Source organism: Adiantum capillus-veneris, chromosome 24, assembly GCF_014529385.1.
Source record: "Adiantum capillus-veneris isolate H3 chromosome 24, ASM1452938v2, whole genome shotgun sequence".
Taxonomy (NCBI): domain Eukaryota; kingdom Viridiplantae; phylum Streptophyta; class Polypodiopsida; order Polypodiales; family Pteridaceae; genus Adiantum; species Adiantum capillus-veneris.
Genome location: NC_140954.1, coordinates 10787077 through 10809937, shown reverse-complemented (window position 1 = coordinate 10809937; position 22861 = coordinate 10787077). Strand labels below are relative to the sequence as shown.

The following is a 22861-nucleotide window of genomic DNA, read 5'->3' as shown; positions in this document are numbered from 1 at the left end:
CCGAATCACAAGATGGCGACGCTCTATTCCACTCAAGGACTCGATAGCAGTTCTCAAAGAGCAGATGGCAGCACTTTCCACGAGTCTCTCATCACTTCACACTCTATTGAATCAGATGTAGACGCAAAACATTTCTCGGAGTCGTCCTACTACTTCTCGCACGACTAATACTGCTTCTTCGTCACCTTCTTCCGAGGCTTCAGTGGCCGACCAAGAAGGACCGCTTAAACGGGAGGCTTTCCAACCCAAATTCTCTCACCCAAAGCAGGGTTTCTTAGAGACAACTAGATACAAAGTACCTTCGTGCGAGCAACAAAAGTCTCAGCATGAATATTCTTGGAAATGCTACAGTTCTAATCAACCAACTTCTTATCAGAATCATCAGCAACAAAAGCAGCAATGTGAAGCTTCCAAAGGATCATCAGCGGTATCGAGATGGGCTTACTTAGTGACACATATATCCAACCCTAGTCGAGTACTCGGTCGAGAATGCTGCGATGTTGGACAAGTTCCCCCTTGCGAGCCATGCCCTACATTTAAATCTTTCTTATCTGTTGGTGGTAAAATCGAAGATTTATTGATCCTTTCTTTGTGCAAGAGGATCCTTCAGAGTTCTAAGAGGCAACAACTTCCTCAACCTCCCCCTTGTCAATTGGAAGCCTTAATACCCGTTGAGAAAGCTGAAGATTCAAAAGATTCCAATTCTTGTGTGACAACCAACAAGCACATAACCCCTTCTTTGGCCGTGATCCAGGCAGAGAAACTCGCCTCGTCACCGCCCTTGCAGAATAAAGTCTTTCTCTATGAACAAATACCAGATGCTATGGTGAATGATAATTCTTCAAACTTGAAGATACTAATCCTTACCTTCAGTGGTGCAAAGGATAAATCAGATGCAGACTCTTGTAGCACGACTTTAATGTTTCGACACAACTTGTTCTATTGATAAACCTTTACATATGGATATATCTCCAAACACTACTCTGTTTCAGGCTACGACATCGTTTTAGGAGGATTTTACTGTTCCAGACAAACCAATGGAATATCTTATAGATTTCCAACCAGTGGTCATCATTCAACAGAAAACTCAAGTCAGTTTACCAATAAGTTTCACTCGAAGCAGATAAAGATTCAATCTTTTATTCAAAGCTACAAATATCTTTGACAAAAGCACTAATCAAGTTGTAGATGTGATACTGATATTTTTGACAAAGACGAGACAAGTTGCAGATATGATCAATTTTCAGTTTGGCAAAATAGTCATGGTCAATAACAATGCAATGATATGGGACTTAACAGTTAGAGCTTTGGATGCAGAAGCAAGCAGGAATACATTTTCCTTCTCCCAAAGTTTCTAGAACTACCTCTGTGTTTTATTTTAAATGGGAGGGAATGTCACGATTGTGATGTATTCTTTGTCTTTGTTATTACATTATACCACTCTTCGTGATTCATTACAGATACAGATGCGAAGTGTGACTAACCTAGGATGACTCCTGTTCTCAAATGATCACAACCCTTCGCTCTTAAGTCATGCCTCTTCACCAACATCCACACTTTTTTGATGACTAGTCATGTCCCTTCAACTAAATGGTTGTGGCTCTTTATCGAATGGGTGTGTCTATTTGCCTAAAGGATGTGTCTCTTCGTGAAGGGCCATATCTTTTCATATGATCCTGTTCATCTCCTATATAAGGAGCCTTTGTATCACAATTTCAATCAATCAAACACAGTGTCTTGTAAGTCTCATCTTTGAGTCAAGTTTAAGTTTCTTAAGTCTTAATTATGAATTCAAGTACTTAATGAAGGATTAGTAACTAGAATCCTTACAAGGAAAGTATCCCAAAATCTTTCACAGTAATCATACAAAGTGTCACCTCTGATCATCCGAAGGTGGTTCCAATCGGTTCTCACATCTCATTCATACTCTTGAGTGAGCCATGAAGAACTAAAGAGTTTCTTGAATTTCAGCCACTCTGTCGGTGCTTCTTTTTGTAACAAAAGATTGGACCACCATGTCCGTGCATTGCCTTTCAGAAAGGATGCTGCCCGTCTAATCTTGGAGTGCTCTATATAGCGGCCTTCAAAAAATGCTATATCAAACTGTTGGATAAAGGCTAAAGCCTTAGGAGCATCTTGAAAACCTTGAAAAGGTTTCAAACTTTGTTGCTTGTCCACCCTCTTTGAATTCCTTGGGCTTCTTGCCCTTGTCGTTGAGAAAATCATATTGATTTGCTTTGTAAAAGTGCTTCCTTTTTGAATAAAACATATAGTCCGCTTGTCATTTCTTTCCCTTTTTGTCCTCATCACTCGAGTCAGAAAAGGATGAGTTGTCAGAAGAAAATGAGGACGAATTGGATAATGCTTCGAAGCGTATACGCTTCTTTCATTTTCTTGCTTTCTCAAAAGAGGATTTTCGGCCCAAGAAGCCAGGGAAGTCAATTCCCTTGTTACGTTTCTCCAATTGCTTCTCCTTTGACCGAAATAGTTGGTTGACTCGTTTTTCGACAATGTTCTCGAGTTCATCTTCAGTAAACATCCGTGTGACAAGAGGTTTCTTGAATGCCGGATTTATTGGGGACTCAATGGCTTTCTACCAATGAGTATGCATTTCATCCATCGGGTGCCGGGTCTAAAATTTGGCATATTGTGGATCTTGAAGCATATGCTTTGTGCACTCATCAACCTATTGTTGACGTTGCATTTTCGTGAGTTGATATTGTGAAGGCCCGTGCTTGTTCTTTGCTAATCTGCTTGAATTTTCTGTACTGCCTCCCGCTTCGGAGGTGGTAGATGGAGTCGTTTGATTCTTTTCGGAATCCATATGTTTCGCGAGAAGAATGATCGAATTTCTCGGTCGAAGAGAAATCAACCGTGCTATGATACCATTGTAATAGACTTCGGCACCCCAAGTTTAGAATCTGTCGCGACACGAGAGAGAGATTCACTGAAAAAACTTCACTACTTTAAATCACAATTTAATTCGAGACGACATGGCCCGGCGTAGTTCCGTGCCTAGAGGTATCGAGCCCAAAACCTGGTGCCCCTTTCGGTATTTCTGTATTATATTAAATCTTGAGCAAAGTACAACTTTCGTATGGGTCCTCTGCTCTCAGACTCTGCGTCCAGATGCCCTGAAGAGTGAGGCCCTTGGGCCTTATTTATTGATACAAGGGATGCCAATTGTAGACCCCCAAAAGCAGTAAACTCAAAAGCAAGGAGTCCCAAAAGAAATTGGCTCCAAAATCTTCCCCCAAAAAGCATCAATGTAGTTTTTGGAATTCCGTTCAGTTCTGCCACGTTAGCAGGTTGTCCACGCAATTTGCGGTCGTCGGTATTGCCAAGTGAGGCCCTTGGGCCTTATTTATTGATACAAGGGATGCCAAAAGCAGAGCCCCAAAAGCATCAGTGTAGTTTTCGGAATTCCGTTCAGTTCCGCCACGTCAGCAGGCTGTCCACGCAATTTGCGGTCGTCGGTACTGCCAAGTGAGGCCCTTGGGCCTTATTTATTGATACAAGGGATGCCAAAAGCAGAGCCCCAAAGCAGTAAACTCAAAAGCAAGGAGTCCCAAAAGAAATTGGCTCCAAAATCTTCTCCCAAAAAGCATCAGCGTAGTTTTCGAAATTCTGTTCAGTTCTGCCACATTAGCAGGATGTCAGCGCAATTTGCGGACGTCCGTACTACCACGTTAGTAGTCAGCGCAAGATCCGGATTTTTGCCAGGTCATCGGATCTGCCACGTCATTTGTCCATACGGTCTGCCTTGCTCGCGGGTAGTCATGCCACGTCATCATTTTGTGACACCGGTTTTCTTCTTCTCCGCGGTGTCGTCTCCGCAATCACCAAGCCCAAAGCTTTGATACCATGTCAAAGTTGACGATGCGGAAGCGTAGAGCAATGGAGAGAATACGAGAGAGAGAGAGAGAGAGAGAGAGAGAGAGAGAGAGAGAGAGAGAGAGAGAGAGAGAGAGAGAGAGAGAGAGAGAGAGAGAGAGAGAGAGAGAGAGAGAGAGAGAGAGAGAGAGAGAGAGAGAGAGAGAGAGAGAGAGAGAGAGAAAAGAAGAAGAAGAAGAAGAAGAAGAAGAAGAAGAAGTGTGCCGAACCAACGAACCTTGGCAATGAATCGATGATTATACAAACAAAAAAAATAAAATCTCACTATCTGTTTTCTGTGCCACAGGAGGGACCAAAGTTGAGCACCACATCGAGATACATCCAGATTACGTGGATAGAGCTACAGAGTGTCACACAAAGTGACGTTGTGGCATGGCCTAAAGGACACCGAGCCCGGATAGAAGGGGCAAAAACCCTAGGGAAAGAGGCATGAGAAGTTTTACGAGCTTGTAGACTATGGCCGAGTGATTGAGAAGAGGTTAGGTTTAAAAGCTTAACTTATTCCAATCTATGGAACTTGGTAAAGGGGCCTAAAAGCCCTTACAATTAAAGCAAGGAAACAAAATTGCATAGCGTTGCTCACGTGGCAGTGTCATACGGACGCTCCTGTACGGATTTTCACGGTTTACGGACAACCCATGGGCGCTTGCTGTTGGACATCATATGCTTTTAGAACTGCAATTTTTATGTAACTGCTTTTGAGTTGGCCAAAGGTCTTTATAAGTGTGCCCAAGGCCTCACTTCAAGCTTGATAGTGAGAAGGGACGCTAGTCTTTGGGGCCAGTGTGTCTGGATGCGGAACTCACGGCAGGCGAAACTCCGCCGTGCCGTGTCATCTCTCCTCTCCTCTCTCCCTCTGTTTTTCAGCTTGTTCAATTGTTTCCAGTTTCTCTTACGCGTGTTGTTGTAGATCTTTGGCTTGGAGCGTCCACGTCTATTACAATGGTATCAGAGCTTAAACGATTCTTCTTCTATGAAGGATCCGATCCCTTTTCCCGCAACCCAATGGATTTTGGCAATGAATCTCGCAGGGAGGAGACAATTATCCTACTTGCTTGAGTGAGGAAACCATTGGAGGATCTAGTGAGAGTCAGACTTCTTTTGAGACCTCGGGAGAAGAGTACGGCCCTCTTCCATCGAATGACATCGAAAAGATGGAAGCGCAATGGCAGGTTCAGGTTGTCATCTGTGCCAACCAGATGCTCAAATACGCCAAGGACCCGTTGTGATGTGCACATGACTCTATGTGCCATGTGGACAGGCCTCATCCACTTCTAGAGCTAGTTTTCCCCTTAGGAGGATTAGTATCGGCAATTTTGTGAGCCTGTTTTGGTAGGACCTGCATGTCCGGACGAGTCCATTCGATTAGGTTTTCCAGCTTTGAAACCCTCTTGCATAAATGGTTTGTACACGTGTTTTGACAGATGTTATTACACTAAGTTGGGCATGTGACATGACGTGCATATAGTTTTAGGTTAGAGGAATCCAACGAGCCATTCCCCGCGTCGATCGGATTCTCGGGTGGGTAGATGTGCAATAGTTTCACCCATAAATTGACCCCCTGGTCCAATTTATTAATAAATCATTTTTATGATTTATTTGTTGGGTTTGGTGGACAGTTTGCGCTACCTATGAGCCTTGGCTCTTGAAAGCTTGTGTGTATTGTGAAGGTAAGTGTTAGGTGCAGCGGAAGTGATGTTGAACTTTGTTCAAGATGAGTGCTCCGAACTGTGCTCAAGGGTTCCTTTTACTTACGGAAGGGAGAGCCTTCCGTTCCCTTAATGAGAGAGTGCAAGTGATCACAAACAAAGTGAATAGACACTGTGCGTGAAGGTTCTGAGACTGACAGATATAAAGAGAAGAATACGACACCAGAATGTTGTCAAAACCCTCCTCCGAAGGCCCCACTATCTATGGCGAGATCGGTCTACTATTGATTGCACAATCTCTACAATGCTTTGGACTTGCCGACGATGACGAGACGGGCTGAAATCTGAAAGCGCTATTGGCTGAAATCTGCAAATCTTTTTCTGCTCAATTCTGACTCTATTTCGGTGACGTCAACGATGCGACGACGACGCGCTGAAAATGCTATGTTCTGGGTTGTTCTTTGTCTGCTGAATTTGCTGGATTTCCTGCTGAATTTACTGCTGTAAAAACGCTGAGATGCTGCGGCTGCAAGTCGCTGATCTGAGGGAACAAAAAACGCTGATTCTTCTGGGTTTCAAACGCTGGATTTGCAGGCTTAAAAACGCTGGTTTGCTGTGTTCAAAAACGCTGGATGGTTTGCTTGAAAAACGCTGAACTTAGGCTTCACAAACGCTAGTCCCACTGCTTGGAAAACGCTAGGTTCTGCTGTCCCAAAAACGCTGGTATTGGCTGAAAACACTGGCTTTCTTTGGTCTTGGTTCTTGTTGAGAAGATGCTCCAGAGGGCCTTTTGCACGGGGTGCCTGTGCTCTCCTTCCCGCTTCTTCTACCAGAAAGTGCTAGCGCTAGGTTTCTTATGTACTTGCTTGCTAAAATTGCCCTACCTAGTTCCCAACAAAAGTCACTTAAAAATAATAAGTGAAAAATGTCAAAAATAGGGAAAATAGGTCTATGCTTTGTAAAAATGCTCCTGATGGGTTCTGACTGAAATCTGATGATCATGTTGTGTACAACCAGAGGATATGCATCTACTCTAAGTATCTGGACATGCTAGATCTGCGAACAGACTCACAAAAGTGCCAGATCACTTCCTATTCTAGACTGACTTGACTGAACTGAACCCTGGTCATGCTGTAGCTTGTCCACGGACACATAGGGTTGGATGTGTCACGTTACAGTAAGGGGTGGGGGGAGGGGCATTTTGTAACGGGAAGGCTCACAAGATAGAAAAACGCCCCCCCCCCTCTCTGCCCGAATAGGCGTTCCCTCGTAACAATGGTTAATATAACATTTTATTTCAGCTCATTTCATCTCTCTCTCTCTCTCTCTCTCTCTCTCTCTCTCTCTCTCTCTCTCTCTCTGTCCATTCATAAAAGTGAAGAGCTATACACACCCCCATGTCAATTTATTTTATTTTGTAGCATGTTCATTTTATGCACTTTTGTCTTGTTTTCTGAATGTCCAAAAGACATGTGCATAGCTCTGTCTCATAGGCCGACTTCAGCCTCCAGAAGACGTTAATAAAGCTTTCTTTATCTCCCTTGTGTCTCAATAATCTTAATAAAACAGCTGCTTTGTTTTGTGTGCAGGATCGGATCATAGCTCGCTTGCAACAACCTTACTCATTAGATTGCATCCCAGTGGAGACGGAATATCAAGTAATGTAATAAGTTATCATATAAGCATTTTGTTCCTTGTTGCCATTCCACGTGCTATCTAATAGTCTTAGCTTTCCATTCACTTTCTCCATAAAACTGTTCTCCAACATTTGAGTTTCCTTTTTTCCATTTTCCAGTAAAAGGCAATATGCACCCACGTAAGTGCAACATCTGATTACTACTACTGTCATTGAGTCACACGTTTCAAATGGTTTGTATTATTGATGCAACTTTTTAATATACTTTCTCGAAGTGAGCCATGATCAATAACATCTCTGGACCTAAAACCAACATTTTCTCCTCTGCCTGAAAGTGAGTTGTGAGATGTGTTATTCGATACTCAAAATGTCTCAGCAGCTGTTTTGGAGCACGTCTATGCCATTCTAGTGTCACAGTTCAAGCTGTTTAGTTTTTGATAGAGTAAGAGTCAGCAATTTAAAGCCACCACATTAGGCATATGAGAGAGCAGAATGGCATTGATTTAATGGTCTCAGCTGTCGCTTGGAGGCACCTCTGTTTTATCCATTCTCTCAGACCCAATTGTTTTAGGTTTTGATAATGCATGAGTCAGCAGTTTAAGCAATTTGACACACATGGGAAAACCAGCATCTGATCTCCATTATGTTGAAACATCAGCAATCATCTCTGTCTTTTGAAATGAATGTAGTGTATCACATAGCCTGAGCTCTTATCTAAGCCATGATAATGTTTATTCAGTAATTCATTTTGTAAACTTGCTTATTTAACCTGCTATTGTGCAGAAACAATTCTCAGAGCTTCTACTAAAAGCCGCTGGTGATTATGGTGCTTTAACTGCTGCCGTGTCGGATTTTCAGTGGACTCAAGGGTTCAAGCATTCTCCTGCAGTATGGGGGGTGAGTGTCATCCTACTCAAGGAAACTTACGCTTCTGTTTTGCCTCAAGGCATTTGCAAAATTGCTGATGGTTATAACCATTTAGCTGGGATTTGAATATGCCTTACCACTGGACAATTTTTTGCAGGAGCTTTTGAGGCCCATACCAGTTGCCCTTGCATCATGCACCCGGTATTTTGAAGGTCTTTCAGCAATGCGAGAAGCGGTAGCCGCAATGCAAAAGGCTCGCGTTCGCTCCACTTATCCCACAACCCCTGCAAAAGATGCATCGTGGGTCTCTGACCGCGTGGACTCGGATTGTGCAACCCCACCTTCTTGGAATCCGGCAAATTTTGTGTTAGAGGAACCAAATTCAGATGATGTTCTGATTCGTAGTCGGAAGAGGTCAGATCAAGCAGAGCTTTCAATAGAGAACTCGGAGTGGGGAGGTTCAATTACTGAGCTTGGGCAGACTGAGTCGACAGACGATTCTAGGCAGCGACGGTTGTCTTGGCCCGGTTTTAATTCTGACTCCTACCATAATTCCAAAGCTTAAAGCAAATTTGCTACTAGTGTCGTGCTCTACACCCGGTTCTTGGTCATGATTCAGCAATGTGTTGACTGTTGTTGAAGGTTTGCATGTCTACGTCAATATAGCATCAGTCATTATTTCAACAGAAACGATTTTTTTTTCCCTGCTGCAGTTATCAACAAACAAATTGCCCATTTTCCTATTTGTCAAGCTTTTTGAGAGGCATGGACCTACGAGTTCATGCTCTAGAGCTCCATGGGATACCCTGCTGTTGGTCATGCCTTCACATGAATTGACCGCCATGGTACCATGCATCGCATGCCTGTTGACAAACTTCTCAATGAACCTTGTCCTTTTCGACAAGATTGAGTTCCCTTAGTACGAGCTGTGTGCTTCACTTTGAAGTTTTTGACTTTCTTGTAAGAATCTATTGAGGTGCCCTTGTGGGGCTTCTAGCATGATATAGTCGAGCAAAGGTCACTCCCCTCTGTTTATTATGATATTCTTTTCCTCTTACCTCTTTGGTTCTTCGAAAGGAAGAAGGTATCGGTATCAGTGTCTGCATAACTGAGAACCATCTTGGTCACACTTTAGACTCTTCTTTTTTTTATTAGAGAGTCTTGTGCGCGCTCACGTTGACCAACTTTATATATTTTAGCTTTGCTCATTTGCATTGCTTATTCCTTTCCTCCGAGTTGGCCATAGTCACTATTACTATGGCATTTATTGAATAACCTATATTGTAGAAGGCCCTCTTCCTCAAAAGATACACTATACTCCATATGGGCCGGGGTAATAACTTGTCTGTTGGTCTAGTATGCATCATCCATAGTCTTGGCTAGAGACATGCATGTCTTTGTTCATCTATAAGCTTTTTGAGATACTTCCATCTAGCATTTCCTGAAACGAAATGCGCTTATGTATTGTTTGTTTGTTGTTTTGATAATTCTCTTTCTTTGCCACTTCAAAGCTTTGAACATATGATACATCCAGCGCCCTGTTGATGATTTAGCTTTTTAGTTTTCACTTCCCTACATTGGGATACATCATTTGGTCAATATCTTCCCCAAGCAAATATCCAATGGCTTATAAGTGCCTAAAAGGCACATAATCAAGGTGCCATGATATTTATCCTCATTGTTTCCGACTCCAAATCTAGCCCAACTGGACAACAAAGACAAACATTGACATGATTGAATGAGTAATGATAAAGGGATAATGTCTCATTGAACCCTCCCCTCAAACTCATGATCACAACTAAGACCAAGCACTCTTGGGCTATCTCCAAAGTGGTACAAACATAAGGGGTAGATATGTCATCTACAAAATGTATGGTGGACTTGTCACCATCCTCTTAAGCATGTTTCATAGTTCTTGACATTTGCAGGTTCCGTACTTACACACAAGATTTCACTTGGTTTGTTCCGCATGATTGTGCATCATACAAGTCTTTTGTCCTCGGTGATGCTCCCTTCCTCAATGTTCTACTTTCATGTTCACTTGCTTCTATTGGAGATTCAAAGTCCATGCTTTGCAGGATGATGTTTCTCTAATGCTTGAGGAGTTTTGCTTTCGTTTGTTAAAGCATTTGCCTTGAGTAGGCTTACTTCTTGCCGCAAGGAATGAAGTGGCCTTATCTATGGATGATGACCAGGAGGATGTAGTGTGGGGAGAATTTCTCTCTACCTTGGAAGAGCATGATGCGCCGATAGAAGAGGTGATTGAGGTGCGACAAGTTGAAGATGACAACCAGGTGGACCTGATTGACCTTGAAGAGTAGCTGGTTACAGTAGAAGGGCTTGATGACATAAGAATCGAGTGCGGTGTCAAGGAGGATGATGTCGTGTGTTGAAGATGGTGGAGATTCCAGTGCAGCAGGCATGTCTAGTGGTGGGTAAAGGAGAGTCCCAAGCGGTATCTTTGCTTCCATTGAAGGTATGTGAGCTATGGTGATATATACTGTTGTGCACATTTTAACATAATGATTGGGACCTTTGCTTAGTTTTTGTTGAAATGAGATTCTATTTGATAGCTTACACACTTGTGGCTAAGAGGGACAATTGCTCATAATGTGAGTCTTCTAAAGTAAAGGAGAGCCCTAAAAAATTGCAAATCAATTAAAGACAAACCTATGCTTTATGGCTTCCGCTATGCGAGTCTTACTATAGCCCGAGCGAGATTTCCGAGCAAACTAAAACCTGAGGAAAGATTGGGTACCGGTGTCAAAGAAGTCAACCCATCTCGTGCTCTCAAACCATCGCATCAACAATAGTTGAGTATCCAACAACTTTCCAAAAGAGAATGGAGCAACTGCTCTAGGTTGAGCTCAATCTTGGAACTAGGAGACTACGCTCCATACTTGCCCCACGAAGATTTACAAAGGTAGTTGTATCCTTTCCAAGTTGGAGGGGATTAAAGCCATAGTCATCGAAAAGCAATCCATCAAGCCATTCAAGATCGACAAGGTTGCCACCTCCCCTAATCCCAAAAAGGCATGACATCTTTCCGGAGGACCAGGCAGAGACCTTCTTTCTGACCATGCAAATAAGGCAAAAGCCATTGGAGGAGGTGAAGGAGAGGGAGGGACATGACTTCAAGGAAACGGATGCTGATGAAGAGGACGAGCATAGGGCGACACTATGCAAAGAAGAGATGGATGACAAGCTTGGTACAATGGCCACCATAGCTACACAGAAGCAAGCTTTCCAACTATCTTTCCTCACTCTTTCCCCTGCGAGCAAACTCCCCCCCCCCCCGCCCCAAACGTGCCTTTGGTCTTAGCCAGTAAGCCTCAACCAAGGATGGTCTCTCTCTCTCTCTCTCTCTCTCTCTCTCTCTCTCTCTCTCTCTCTCTCTGCACCTGAACTCACACGTGCCGTGTGAAAGATGGAGTAGTAGTGAACCACAACCGCCCTCCCCATCTACTCTGAATCCATCTCTCCCCTGCTACTACCTTGCTTCCTCTTTCTCGATCCTTCTCTTGGACCCAAATGTGAGTGTTTTGCCTTGTGTGCGTGCGTGCGTGCGTGGCACATGCGATGCAAGTGCCTACACGTGGCTAATGAAGCACTTACAAAAAAACTCGGCACACCTATGATCACATGCCAACATGCGCTCCTCTTTGGATCTCCATGAAGAGATCCGCATGGGCTTCATCAATTTGCTGTGTGAGAAGGTATGAATGATGATTTGGGCATTCATAACCCATATGCAAGCAGGTCCATAACATGCAGATATAAAAGCTAGGAGCTGCAACACCATGGGTAGCATAAAATAGAATAACTCGATAGGGAGTTCAGAATATGTGTGTGTGTGTGTATAATTGTGATTCTGTGTGTACGTGTGCGTTTGAGGAAGAAAGAAATCAGCTCGTACCAGTGACTAGTCTCTCTGTCTACGTTGTCGAGAAATTCGCGGTCTTGCCAGGAAAGCACCGGGCTTATGGCTGTGAGAGTTTGTGAGAGAACTCAACAAAAACTATATGAAGGAGTTAAACCATAGATGCCATGAAGACTAGGGTTTGGAAAGAAGTTCAATCAAAGAAGACTCACTCTTTCTCTCTTGCACTCACACACACAAAGAAAGAACGCAAAAGAGAATGTCAAAACAATACGAAGATGAAACCATCAAGGCTATGGTCATATCGTATCATGGGTAATATGAAAGGGTTAATGGATGAGTTAATGGCATTCAATCTTGGCTGACCAAATAGGCTACGAATTGTTCTTTGGAATTGTAGTTTTGTGCTTACCATAATATATATATTTTTTCTAGTGATTGGGATTAATTGTGTGTACAAATCCTCTTGGTTCATAGCAAGATAACTACGCTTACGTCAAAAGAAAAGTTATAGTCTATGAGAGGTAGTATGATGGGATCCGGTGATAGAAGTATTTCATTGAGCCTTTTAGGGCCGAAGAGAAACACTATACGTTGTTGAAAGTGTATTTTACGGCTAATCCATACGTTAATTCTAATAGATCGTACAGAGTGAAAGCGATAGAAATGATCATCATGTGGGTTATTCATCTAGGATAGTATGTGAGAAATGTAGATATGAGAAAAATGTAGATATGAGAGAAGTGAAGAGATGAGAAGTTTCCCTCCCAAGCCCTATTGTTGCCCGTAGGCAATAAGGATACTGCGGGGAGAGATGTACCTGTAGCAAGGAGAACCTAAAATTTGTAGAGAGGATGAATTACTAAGAGTGAAAGAGATAGATTTGGTTTAAGAGATGAGATTAGATATATATATATATATATATGTTGGATTAGAGATGAAAATGAAAACGACAAGAAATCAAGAAAACATCAATGTAGAACACATCTTACTTGAAACCCTTCGGCACCATTATTGATGGAGAGAGAAGAAGAGTGGATAATTCCACTTTGATTGATACGCCAAGTACAACACCTTCTTTGATTAGAGTTGATCCTCCAAGGATGGCGTACAAGAATGGCTAGTTTTCCTCTAGGAGAAAGTGTAGGCTTGGGCTTATGTTAATGGGGCTAAGTACAATTAGGCATTACTACTCACTCCCTCAAGAATTCCTCTCATCAATGGCTTGAATGCTTGAGTTCCTTCCAAGGAAGAAGAGGTCCCCTTTTATAGGTGAAGGGAACCCACAAGGGTTTACACAAGAAGAGAGGAGCCAGTGTGAACAGGAATTGGAAAAGTTGGAAATGAGCTGTCCCTGCATGATGTGGGCAGACTGAGGTCCAGTATTTTGATCATATCTCCTCAACCGTAGCTCCAAATAAAAAAATAAAAACATGGGTAGAAACTTCAGCTCATTAGCTACGATTTTCATTTAAAAATCATTCTCCAATTCGGATTGGAACCTTGTGTAAAAAATTCATCAAAATAGGGTCCATTTATGGCAGCAAAAGTCTTCATGTGGTCTCCTTAGCCTTGACTTTCATTTAATTCCCAAGGACACCTCATGCCATATGAAAGCATGACATTTCTCCTTGACAAATTTTTGTAACCATGCTTGCAATAATGCATTAAAATAAGTGTATCTTTGAAATCATGCCACCTAGTGTCCCACTAGGATTTGATTCTCTCCTAGTAGCTATTTAAAAAGAAATATAAGAAAAGTATAAAAAATACATAGAATATATATATATATTGGAGTTTACCCTAGATATAGGATCTAGCTAGGGTGTGAAATGATAATGAAATAGTAGAAATAAAGAATCAATGCTTTTTGCCCCAAGTTAAAGAGGCGGAGCTATTGATGCTTTTCCCATAGTATTTTCTGATGGTAAAGTAAGGATATGTTACCCTTGAGAAAAATAATAGGATAAGATAGAAGGCTTATTATTATACTTAAATATGCATATGTACATTATAGGAAATATAATTATGTATCTAAAAAGTTACAAGATAACTCTTGTAGCATGTGTTTCCACTATGTACATGTCACAGTACGACATCCACCCCCTCTAAACCTGCACATCCTCCGGTATGTGCCAAATTATTTCTTTGTAAGATCAGCCCTCTTGTACATCTTCCTTGCTTTCATCTTCACTGGATGATTCCAGAGCTTCATTTTCACTTTGATCTTCACCTGTGTTTTGCTCTTCTTCCTCATCAGCATTTTCTGGATCATTGTCTCCTCTTCTCTTAAACATTTTGATCCTTTTTTCTGCAATGGGAATCTTTACTTCTGTGCCATCTAGTTCAGACAAGCTGTAAGTAGCATTTTCATGCACATGTTTTACAACATATGGTCCAAACCATCTTTTTGAAAACTTACGCATGACTGTGTGTTGGTTATCAAGGCTACTATCATACACTAAAACCCAGTCACCTTTGTCAATTGCTTTGCTCTTGAGCCGATGTCGCTTATCAAAGTAGTCCTTGTTTTTCAATCTTGCATTTTTGAGTCGTTCTTTTGCAGCCTCAATGTCTCCAGGTCTTCTCTCTAGTTGCCTTATACGCAATGCAAGGAGATCTTCCCTACTAAGCCCCTCTTGCCAAGGTAGTACATTCCATGTGGGAATTGTATCCTCAATCGGCATCACTGGCTTTTGACCATACATTAGCTCCGCAGGCATGTAGCCAGTTACTGAGCTATGTGTTGTACGATCAGCCCATAAAGCATATGGTAACAGTTTTGGCCACTCACCAACTCTTCCTTCGCAAGCCTTGGCCAAAGCTTTGATGATAGGAGGATGCCCTCTTTCACTCTTTCCATTGCCTTCAGGGTTGTAAGCTGTAGTAAGAGAAAGCTTGATCCCTAATCTAGAAAAGAACTCCCTTGCTTCTTCGGCATCCAGTTCACCTCGATCTGCAGTGATTTTTCCCACACAACCATAACGACAAATCACCTCATCAAGAAGGAATTTGCACACAGCTTCTGTGGTCTTAGCTCTTAATGCTCTTCCTTCAACCTGGTTAGTTAGGTCCTCTCGTGCAAGAACCAAGTATCTCATCTGCCAGAGTCCTAAAGGCATCGTGACTAGATCCACAACCCATTTATAGTGCATGGCTAGTGGATATGTAGGGTGCAATCCATCACGATGTCGAACATTTGAATACATTTGACAAGTTACACATGACTCTACAAACTGAGATACATCTTTATACATACCCTTCCACCAATATTTTTCTTTCAACTTGGAAAAGGTTGCCCACACACCCCTGTGTCCAGCCCATAGACTCTCATGAAACTCTTGCATGAGCTTTACTTGAGTCTCTTTTTTACATATAACCCATTGTGGTGTAGCACCCTTTTGCTTAGGATGCTTCCACAAGTAACCATCCCTTAAAAAGTACCCATATGCTTTCCTGCGTATCCTCTTGAATTCTTGTTCAGACCAATCATCCTGTTTTGTTAGAGTACTCAAGTACCTTCCAATAGAAATCCAATCACCTTCATAAAGATCTTTCAAGAACAATTCAAGTGAATTAGTCATGCAGACATTGTTATCTTTGACATGAGCGATAGAATAGAATTTTGTGCCTACATCATCTCCCTCATCAATCATTTGTGACTCGTCTTCATACCTTGCCCTTGATAGCATATCTGCCACTGTATTGTCTTTACCTGCAATGTGCTTAAACTCGGGATTTAAGGACTTAATGTAGGCAATCCACCGCAACATAGCAATGTCTGGTGTTGAGCAGCTTGTAATCATCCCAAGAAGTGGTAGACAATCTGTTTCTACAACCACACATGCACCAATTAGGTACTCTTTTCCACTTTTCAAGGCTGTAACCATACCCCATAACTCTCTCTTTATCTGTGGATAGTTTCTTTGGCGAGCACTTAGTACCTTTGCTCCAAATCTTACCACATACCTGTGTCCTTCTTTGTCATCTTGCCCTATTGCCCATCCAATCCCTGTAGGACTGGTATCTACTGTCACAATCACTGGCCTTTGACACTCATAGTCTACCTTTCTCAAAGTCGTTGCTGACTGGAGTAACTCCTTTAGCTTTTTCATGGATTTTACATGTGCTTCTGTCCATTTAAACTTTTGATTCTTTCTAAGCAGCTGATAAAGAGGATCAGCTACATGTGCATAATGTGGAATCCAAATAACATAGAAGACACATGCTCCCAGAAACCTTCTAACCTCAGTGATGCTAGTGCATGTTTCTTTCATTCTTTGGATGGCATCTACCTTTGATGGACAAGGTTTCCTACCATATTGCCCGCACATGTGCCCCACAATGAGCACTTCATTGACACCAAACATAGACTTTTTCCCTGACAATGTAAGATTCACTTCTTCCAACCTAGACAAAATTTTATCACAATCATTTATGTGATTTACCACAAACCTGCGACATCCCTTGAGATCCAAAGCTTCATCTTTGTAACTTTCTTCACATCCTTTGATAGGCAAATCATCAATGAAAGGCATTGTGATTTGAGGAATAAAGTCACGTAAGACCTTATTCATCCCATTCATCATATGTGCAACCGAGTTGGTTGCTCCCTGTGGCAAGGTACACATCCTTACCAAACCCAAAGGTGTCCTCATGGTTGTCAAGTCTCTGCTTTCGATTGCAAGCTAAAATTGATCATACCCTGAGTAGAGATCCCCCATTGAGTAGATTGCTCTCCCTGCAAACGCCTCTGCAAATTCATCGACAATTGGACCTGTACCTACATTTCTAATTGTCACCTTGTTCACTGGTTGCATATCTTGGATGAAGCGTAGAGAACCATTCTTCTTTGGAACTGTGAACCACCTGTGTGAGTATGGAGCACAAGAAGGCTCCAAGATTCCCATTTTGATCTTCTCATTCAGTAGCTCTACTAACTTTGGCAAATGAGCCTTTGGAACCGGAATAGGCCGCAGATTCCAAGGCACATGAGGTATTGTGAAAATTACCATAGGAGCTACAATATAAGGATCAACACATCCTATCTCATGTGGCTCAAATGCAAAAGCCTTACCATGCTTTGAAAGCATTTCTTTGAAGCACTTTGTCTCCTCCTGTGTTAGAAACTCCTCGCAACCAATCTGCAACTCTTGAAAAGACTCCTTTGTGAAGGTATGCCCGATCTTTTTAGGATTCCGCAAACTTGGTTGTAAAGAAGCCTGTTCAATCTTTTCCCTGTTGTTGGGTGGTAAGGGTGAAGCTACTGGTTTCACCTTCTTTGCTACACTCTTGTATTTAGTTTCAACATGGACTTTTGGGCCTACTGTTTGGCTTTCTTTAAAGGCTTCTATTACTTGATACATTTCCATAGAGCAAACTTTCACAACTTCATTTTCAAGATGCAAACTAGACCTCATTATAGCATCAAGCTCACCCATAGTATCTACAAAAGAAACTTGTTCACACAAACCCAAAACATTTTCAGTAGGCTCTAGCAACCCACTCTTTTTCATGCCTATTTGTACATTATGCACATATTGCTTCTCACATCTCTTCAAATCTTCAAGTTTTGTAAAACATACTGATCCATTCTTTGTTACCAAGGAGCTCGTTGAAAATGCTTCACCTATTTTTGGATCAGGCGAGACCCTTTTTCTTTCTGTACCACTACAATCCCGCTTTACAATGGTACTTGGCCAAAACCCATCATTTCTCTATGATCATGAAACTCTTTGCTCACCTTTGGTAGAGGATGTTCTCTGAGGTTGTCACGATTTCTTTCATGGTTTACACAAACTGTGAGGAATTGGACAGCACGTTTACCATCTTTGCTACGTATCCTAGCATATGCTGAACCATCGTCCATTACCTTTGTTTCCATTCGAACTCCCACAATGTAGGGTTGTCCAAGGATGAGATGATATGAAGATGTATCCTGTACAAAGAAGTTTTGGTCAATCTTTACATCACCTATTGTTACCTTCACACCTGGACATGCTGCATACAATTCACCGGATGAATTGTTTGCCACTTTTACCATCCAGCCATGATCTGTGTCCATCGGCCATTTGCACTTGTTGTAGAGACTCTTTGACATTATGTTTATTTCTGAACCATGGTCAATCAAGGCAACAAATGGCTCTTCAAGATCACCTACCTTGACCAAAGTTTTTGTAGTAGCCCTTGCCCAATGACTTCGTGAATAGTAACTCCTAGGAATATCTTCAACTTCTTCATCATCATTTGAGAAATACACTTGCTTCACTCTCCCACTAGATTGGTAGCATTCTACCACAGCTCCATCATTCTTCTTATTTTGCAGTTGCATCCCTTGTGTCTTTGAGGTTTCCCCTTCAACTTGTGGACGAGAAACTTCAGCAAGGGTTTGCCTCTTTCTCTTGATGATGTCAATGATCTCCTCATGGAATTCACGCTTTGCAATGCCAAGAACTTCTCCCAGAGTAAACTCAATCTTGCTATTCAAGATCCTTTCCTCCAAGACTTTCTTTAAATCTGTAGCAACCTCAATATCAGATTGTAGTTTATAAGTTGGGCCTTTTGTCTTACCTTTCATTGGCTCTTTCTTCTTTCCTGTTGTAGACTTCTCCATGAGTACTTCAGGTGGAGATGCTCCTTGTGTTGAGGGTGTTTGAGAAGGCATTGAGTCGCTTCTTCCCCCACTTCTAGAAGCTCTTTTTGATGGTCCTTCATCAGCATTCTCACGTCTGCGCTTCTCTTCTACAATTGCCTCATTTTGTTGGCATTTTGTAATGTAGGCATGCACTGACAATGAGTCCACTGGATCATTCCATCCTATTTCTAGACGTATGTAATCACCTGCTTCATGTAGAATCTCTTTTGTAAGCTTTCCCTTTTTAGCTAATTGCATGACATTTGGCCAAATTTGACCATGATGGTCACTCACCTCTTCATCACAAAAATGTTCAATTTTTACTCCATAAGTAGCTGCCTCAACTGAAGAGGTGGCATGCTTGGTTGCCATATCTTCAACTAAGGTTTGCATTCCCCCCTTCCCAAAGTTAGTTCTCAAGGGTAGACCTGTCTCTCTTAAGTGGATTTTACCATCCTTAAAAAAGACAACATCTTTTGACAAAGCATCACTAAAATCATCACAATCCCTTCTTACATGGTCTGTACTATCATACCAAATACATCTATTAACAAACCCTTCTTTGGGCTGTTGTCTTTGCCTAGGAAGTGGCCCTGATGGTTGGCCTTTTTCTTCAAGCTTTGCAAACTTCACCTTCAAGTCACGCATTCCCTTCACAAGCTCATCTAGCATGGACTCATCAAACTTAGGAGCGATAAAAGTAGGCTTTACCATTTTGTCAGAAGTTGAGGTGGAAGGACTTGTAGTGTTTACTACCATCTTGTCCCTTCTTCTTTGTCGTTTGGCAAGCAGTGAGACAGCACCTTCAACCTCATTCCAGTCGGTCTTTAGTCCTTGCTCAGCATCTTTATCTTCAAGAAGAAGCTCCAAATTTTCTTGAAACTCTTTACCTGTAGCTTGTCAGAAAAGATCTGTCTTCTCTGCATCTAGTGTGGCCCTTTCTGTCCTAGTGAGTTGTGCATAGCGGCGCTCAAATTCCCTAAGTAGCTCTGTTATTGATAGTCCTTGCTTTGGCTTGACTACCCATTCTAAGAATGTCCTTTTGGTCACTCTCTCAGAGTCCTCCATGAAATATTCCTCCTTTAAAGCTACTTTGAGTTCTTCCCAATTTCTCCCATGCCCATCTTTAATTGCCCTAACATGCTCCCTAATTTCTGGAGCAACAACTAGCTCAAAGCTTTGAATCATCTCACCTTCTGACACGCGATGCAGCTCCATCTCCTTCACATACTCGCGTAAGTACTTGGTTACATCTTTGCCATTGAACTGATCCATTCTGTTGACGACCGCTTGTATGGCCTTCGTTGCTGAAATCTCCCTTCTTTCAGTAGCATGTTGTTGTTGCATGAACATTGCAAATGCTTGAAACATTTGCATTGTTGCTGGGTCAAAATGCATACCCTGTTGCTCAACATGATCACCCATGGTTACCCACAAACTCTCGCCCTAGCAGATTCGCGTCGGGTTTACCAAAAATATGTCGAGAAATTTGCGGTCTTGCCAGGAAAGCACCGGGCTTATGGCTGTGAGAGTTTGTGAGAGAACTCAACAAAAACTATATGAAGGAGTTAAACCATAGATTCCATGAAGACTAGGGTTTGGAAAGAAGTTCAATCAAAGAAGACTCATTCTTTCTCTCTTGCACTCACACACACAAAGAAAGAACGCAAAAGAGAATGTCAAAACAATACGAAGATGAAACCATCAAGGCTATGGTCATATCGTATCATGGGTAATATGAAAGGGTTAATGGATGAGTTAATGGCATTCAATCTTGGCTGACCAAATAGGCTACGAATTGTTCTTTGGAATTGTAGTTTTGTGCTTACCATAATATATATATTTTTTCTAGTGATTGGGATTAATTGTGTGTACAAATCCTCTTGGTTCATAGCAAGATAACTACGCTTACGTCAAAAGAAAAGTTATAGTCTATGAGAGGTAGTATGATGGGATCCGGTGATAGAAGTATTTCATTGAGCCTTTCAGGGCCGAAGAGAAACACTATACGTTGTTGAAAGTGTATTTTACGACTAATCCATACGTTAATTCTAATAGATCGTACAGAGTGAAAGCGATAGAAATGATCATCATGTGGGTTATTCATCTAGGATAGTATGTGAGAAATGTAGATATGAGAAAAATGTAGATATGAGAGAAGTGAAGAGATGAGAAGTTTCCCTCCCAAGCCCTATTGTTGCCCGTAGGCAATAAGGATACTGCGGGGAGAGATGTACCTGTAGCAAGGAGAACCTAAAATTTGTAGAGAGGATGAATTACTAAGAGTGAAAGAGATAGATTTGGTTTAAGAGATGAGATTAGATATATATATATATATATGTTGGATTAGAGATGAAAATGAAAACGACAAGAAATCAAGAAAACATCAATGTAGAACACATCTTACTTGAAACCCTTCGGCACCATTATTGATGGAGAGAGAAGAAGAGTGGATAATTCCACTTTGATTGATACGCCAAGTACAACACCTTCTTTGATTAGATTTGATCCTCCAAGGATGGCGTACAAGAATGGCTAGTTTTCCTCTAGGAGAAAGTGTAGGCTTGGGCTTATGTTAATGGGGCTAAGTACAATTAGGCATTACTACTCACTCCCTCAAGAATTCCTCTCATCAATGGCTTGAATGCTTGAGTTCCTTCCAAGGAAGAAGAGGTCCCCTTTTATAGGTGAAGGGAACCCACAAGGGTTTACACAAGAAGAGAGGAGCCAGTGTGAACAGGAATTGGAAAAGTTGGAAATGAGCTGTCCCTGCATGATGTGGGCAGACTGAGGTCCAGTATTTTGATCATATCTCCTTAATCGTAGCTCCAAATAAAAAAATAAAAACATGGGCAGAAACTTCAGCTCATTAGCTACGATTTTCATTTAAAAATCATTCTCCAATTCGGATTGGAACCTTGTGTAAAAAATTCATCAAAATAGGGTCCATTTATGGCAGCAAAAGTCTTCATGTGGTCTGCTTAGCCTTGACTTTCATTTAATTCCCAAGGACACCTCATGCCATATGAAAGCATGACATTTCTCCTTGACAAAGTTTTGTAACCATGCTTGCAATAATGCATTAAAATAAGTGTATCTTTGAAATCATGCCACCTAGTGTCCCACTAGGATTTGATTCTCTCCTAGTAGCTATTTAAAAAGAAATATAAGAAAAGTATAAAAAATACATAGAATATATATATATATTGGAGTTTACCCTAGATATAGGATCTAGCTAGGGTGTGAGATGATAATGAAATAGTAGAAATAAAGAATCAATGCTTTTTGCCCCAAGTTAAAGAGGCGGAGCTATTGATGCTTTTCCCATAGTATTTTCTGATGGTAAAGTAAGGATATGTTACCCTTGAGAAAAATAATAGGATAAGATAGAAGGCTTATTATTATACTTAAATATGCATATGTACATTATAGGAAATATAATTATGTATCTAAAAAGTTACAAGATAACTCTTGTAGCATGTGTTCCCACTATGTACATGTCACAGTACGACATCCACCCCCTCTAAACGTGCACATCCTCCGGTATGTTTCTCCACCCTGGCCCTCCCTACACATTACCTGCCGCTAGGACCGCACGTTGGCATGCATCGCTACACGGATAAGGTAATTCTTTGATGCGCTGCCATTGACCTTTTATACAAAGGGTTTTACTTGTTGTGCTCCCTACGCAAGGGTGTTTGGGAAAAATCAATTTCACAAAGAAACAAAATTCGAGTTGAGATAAATTCAAAGAAGAAATTCCTAATGACGTGCACCGTCAATGCATGCACCGTCAATGAACATTGCAATCTACCTCAATCCACACCTCTCATAATCACGTCACTCATTTTATCAACACATGAGGCTTCAGTAAGTTCAATGGATTTTTGCCCACCAATTGCTGGCACCTATATATGCTTGATGTAATGTAATGTGTGTGTGTGTGTGTGTGTGTGTGTGTGTGAGAGAGAGAGAGAGAGAGAGAGAGAGAGAGAGAGAGAGAGAGATAGAGATGGCACCTATATATGCTTGATGTATAATGTATGTGTGTGTGTGTGTGTGTGTGTGTGTGAGAGAGAGAGAGAGAGAGAGAGAGAGAGAGAGAGAGAGAGAGAGAGAGAGATAGTGTCATTCACTCTGTGGAGAGATCTCCTTAGCTAGCTCAACTTGTGTTACTTTCATCTTTCCTTCGGGCATGGCTGCCTCCACCACATGCAACATCCTCACTAGATTGATTGGCATGATCTCAAGTCCCTGAATGTGAGTCTTGTCCTCACGATTCACTCGCAGCCACCACAGAT

At 41.7% G+C, this 22861-nt stretch overlaps 1 protein-coding gene and 1 pseudogene across 2 annotated transcripts in view; one reads left to right on the top strand and one right to left on the bottom strand.

Moving 5' to 3' along the window:
• Window positions 1-9048, top strand: part of AUG2 (HAUS augmin-like complex subunit) — a 59664-nt gene extending 50616 nt beyond the window's left edge. For both annotated transcript variants that reach the window (XM_086499310.1, XM_086499311.1), the window contains exons 4-6: window positions 7133-7201; window positions 7963-8076; window positions 8204-9048. In XM_086499310.1, coding sequence (XP_086355436.1) covers window positions 7133-7201; window positions 7963-8076; window positions 8204-8611 — 591 coding nt within the window. In that variant the 3' untranslated portion in view covers window positions 8612-9048. The remainder of the gene's footprint in view (window positions 1-7132; window positions 7202-7962; window positions 8077-8203) is intronic.
• Window positions 9049-10778: 1730 nt separating this feature from the next.
• Window positions 10779-11271, bottom strand: LOC147425937 (chlorophyll a-b binding protein CP24 10A, chloroplastic pseudogene; annotated as a pseudogene).
• Between the last annotated feature and the right edge of the window lie 11590 nt (window positions 11272-22861).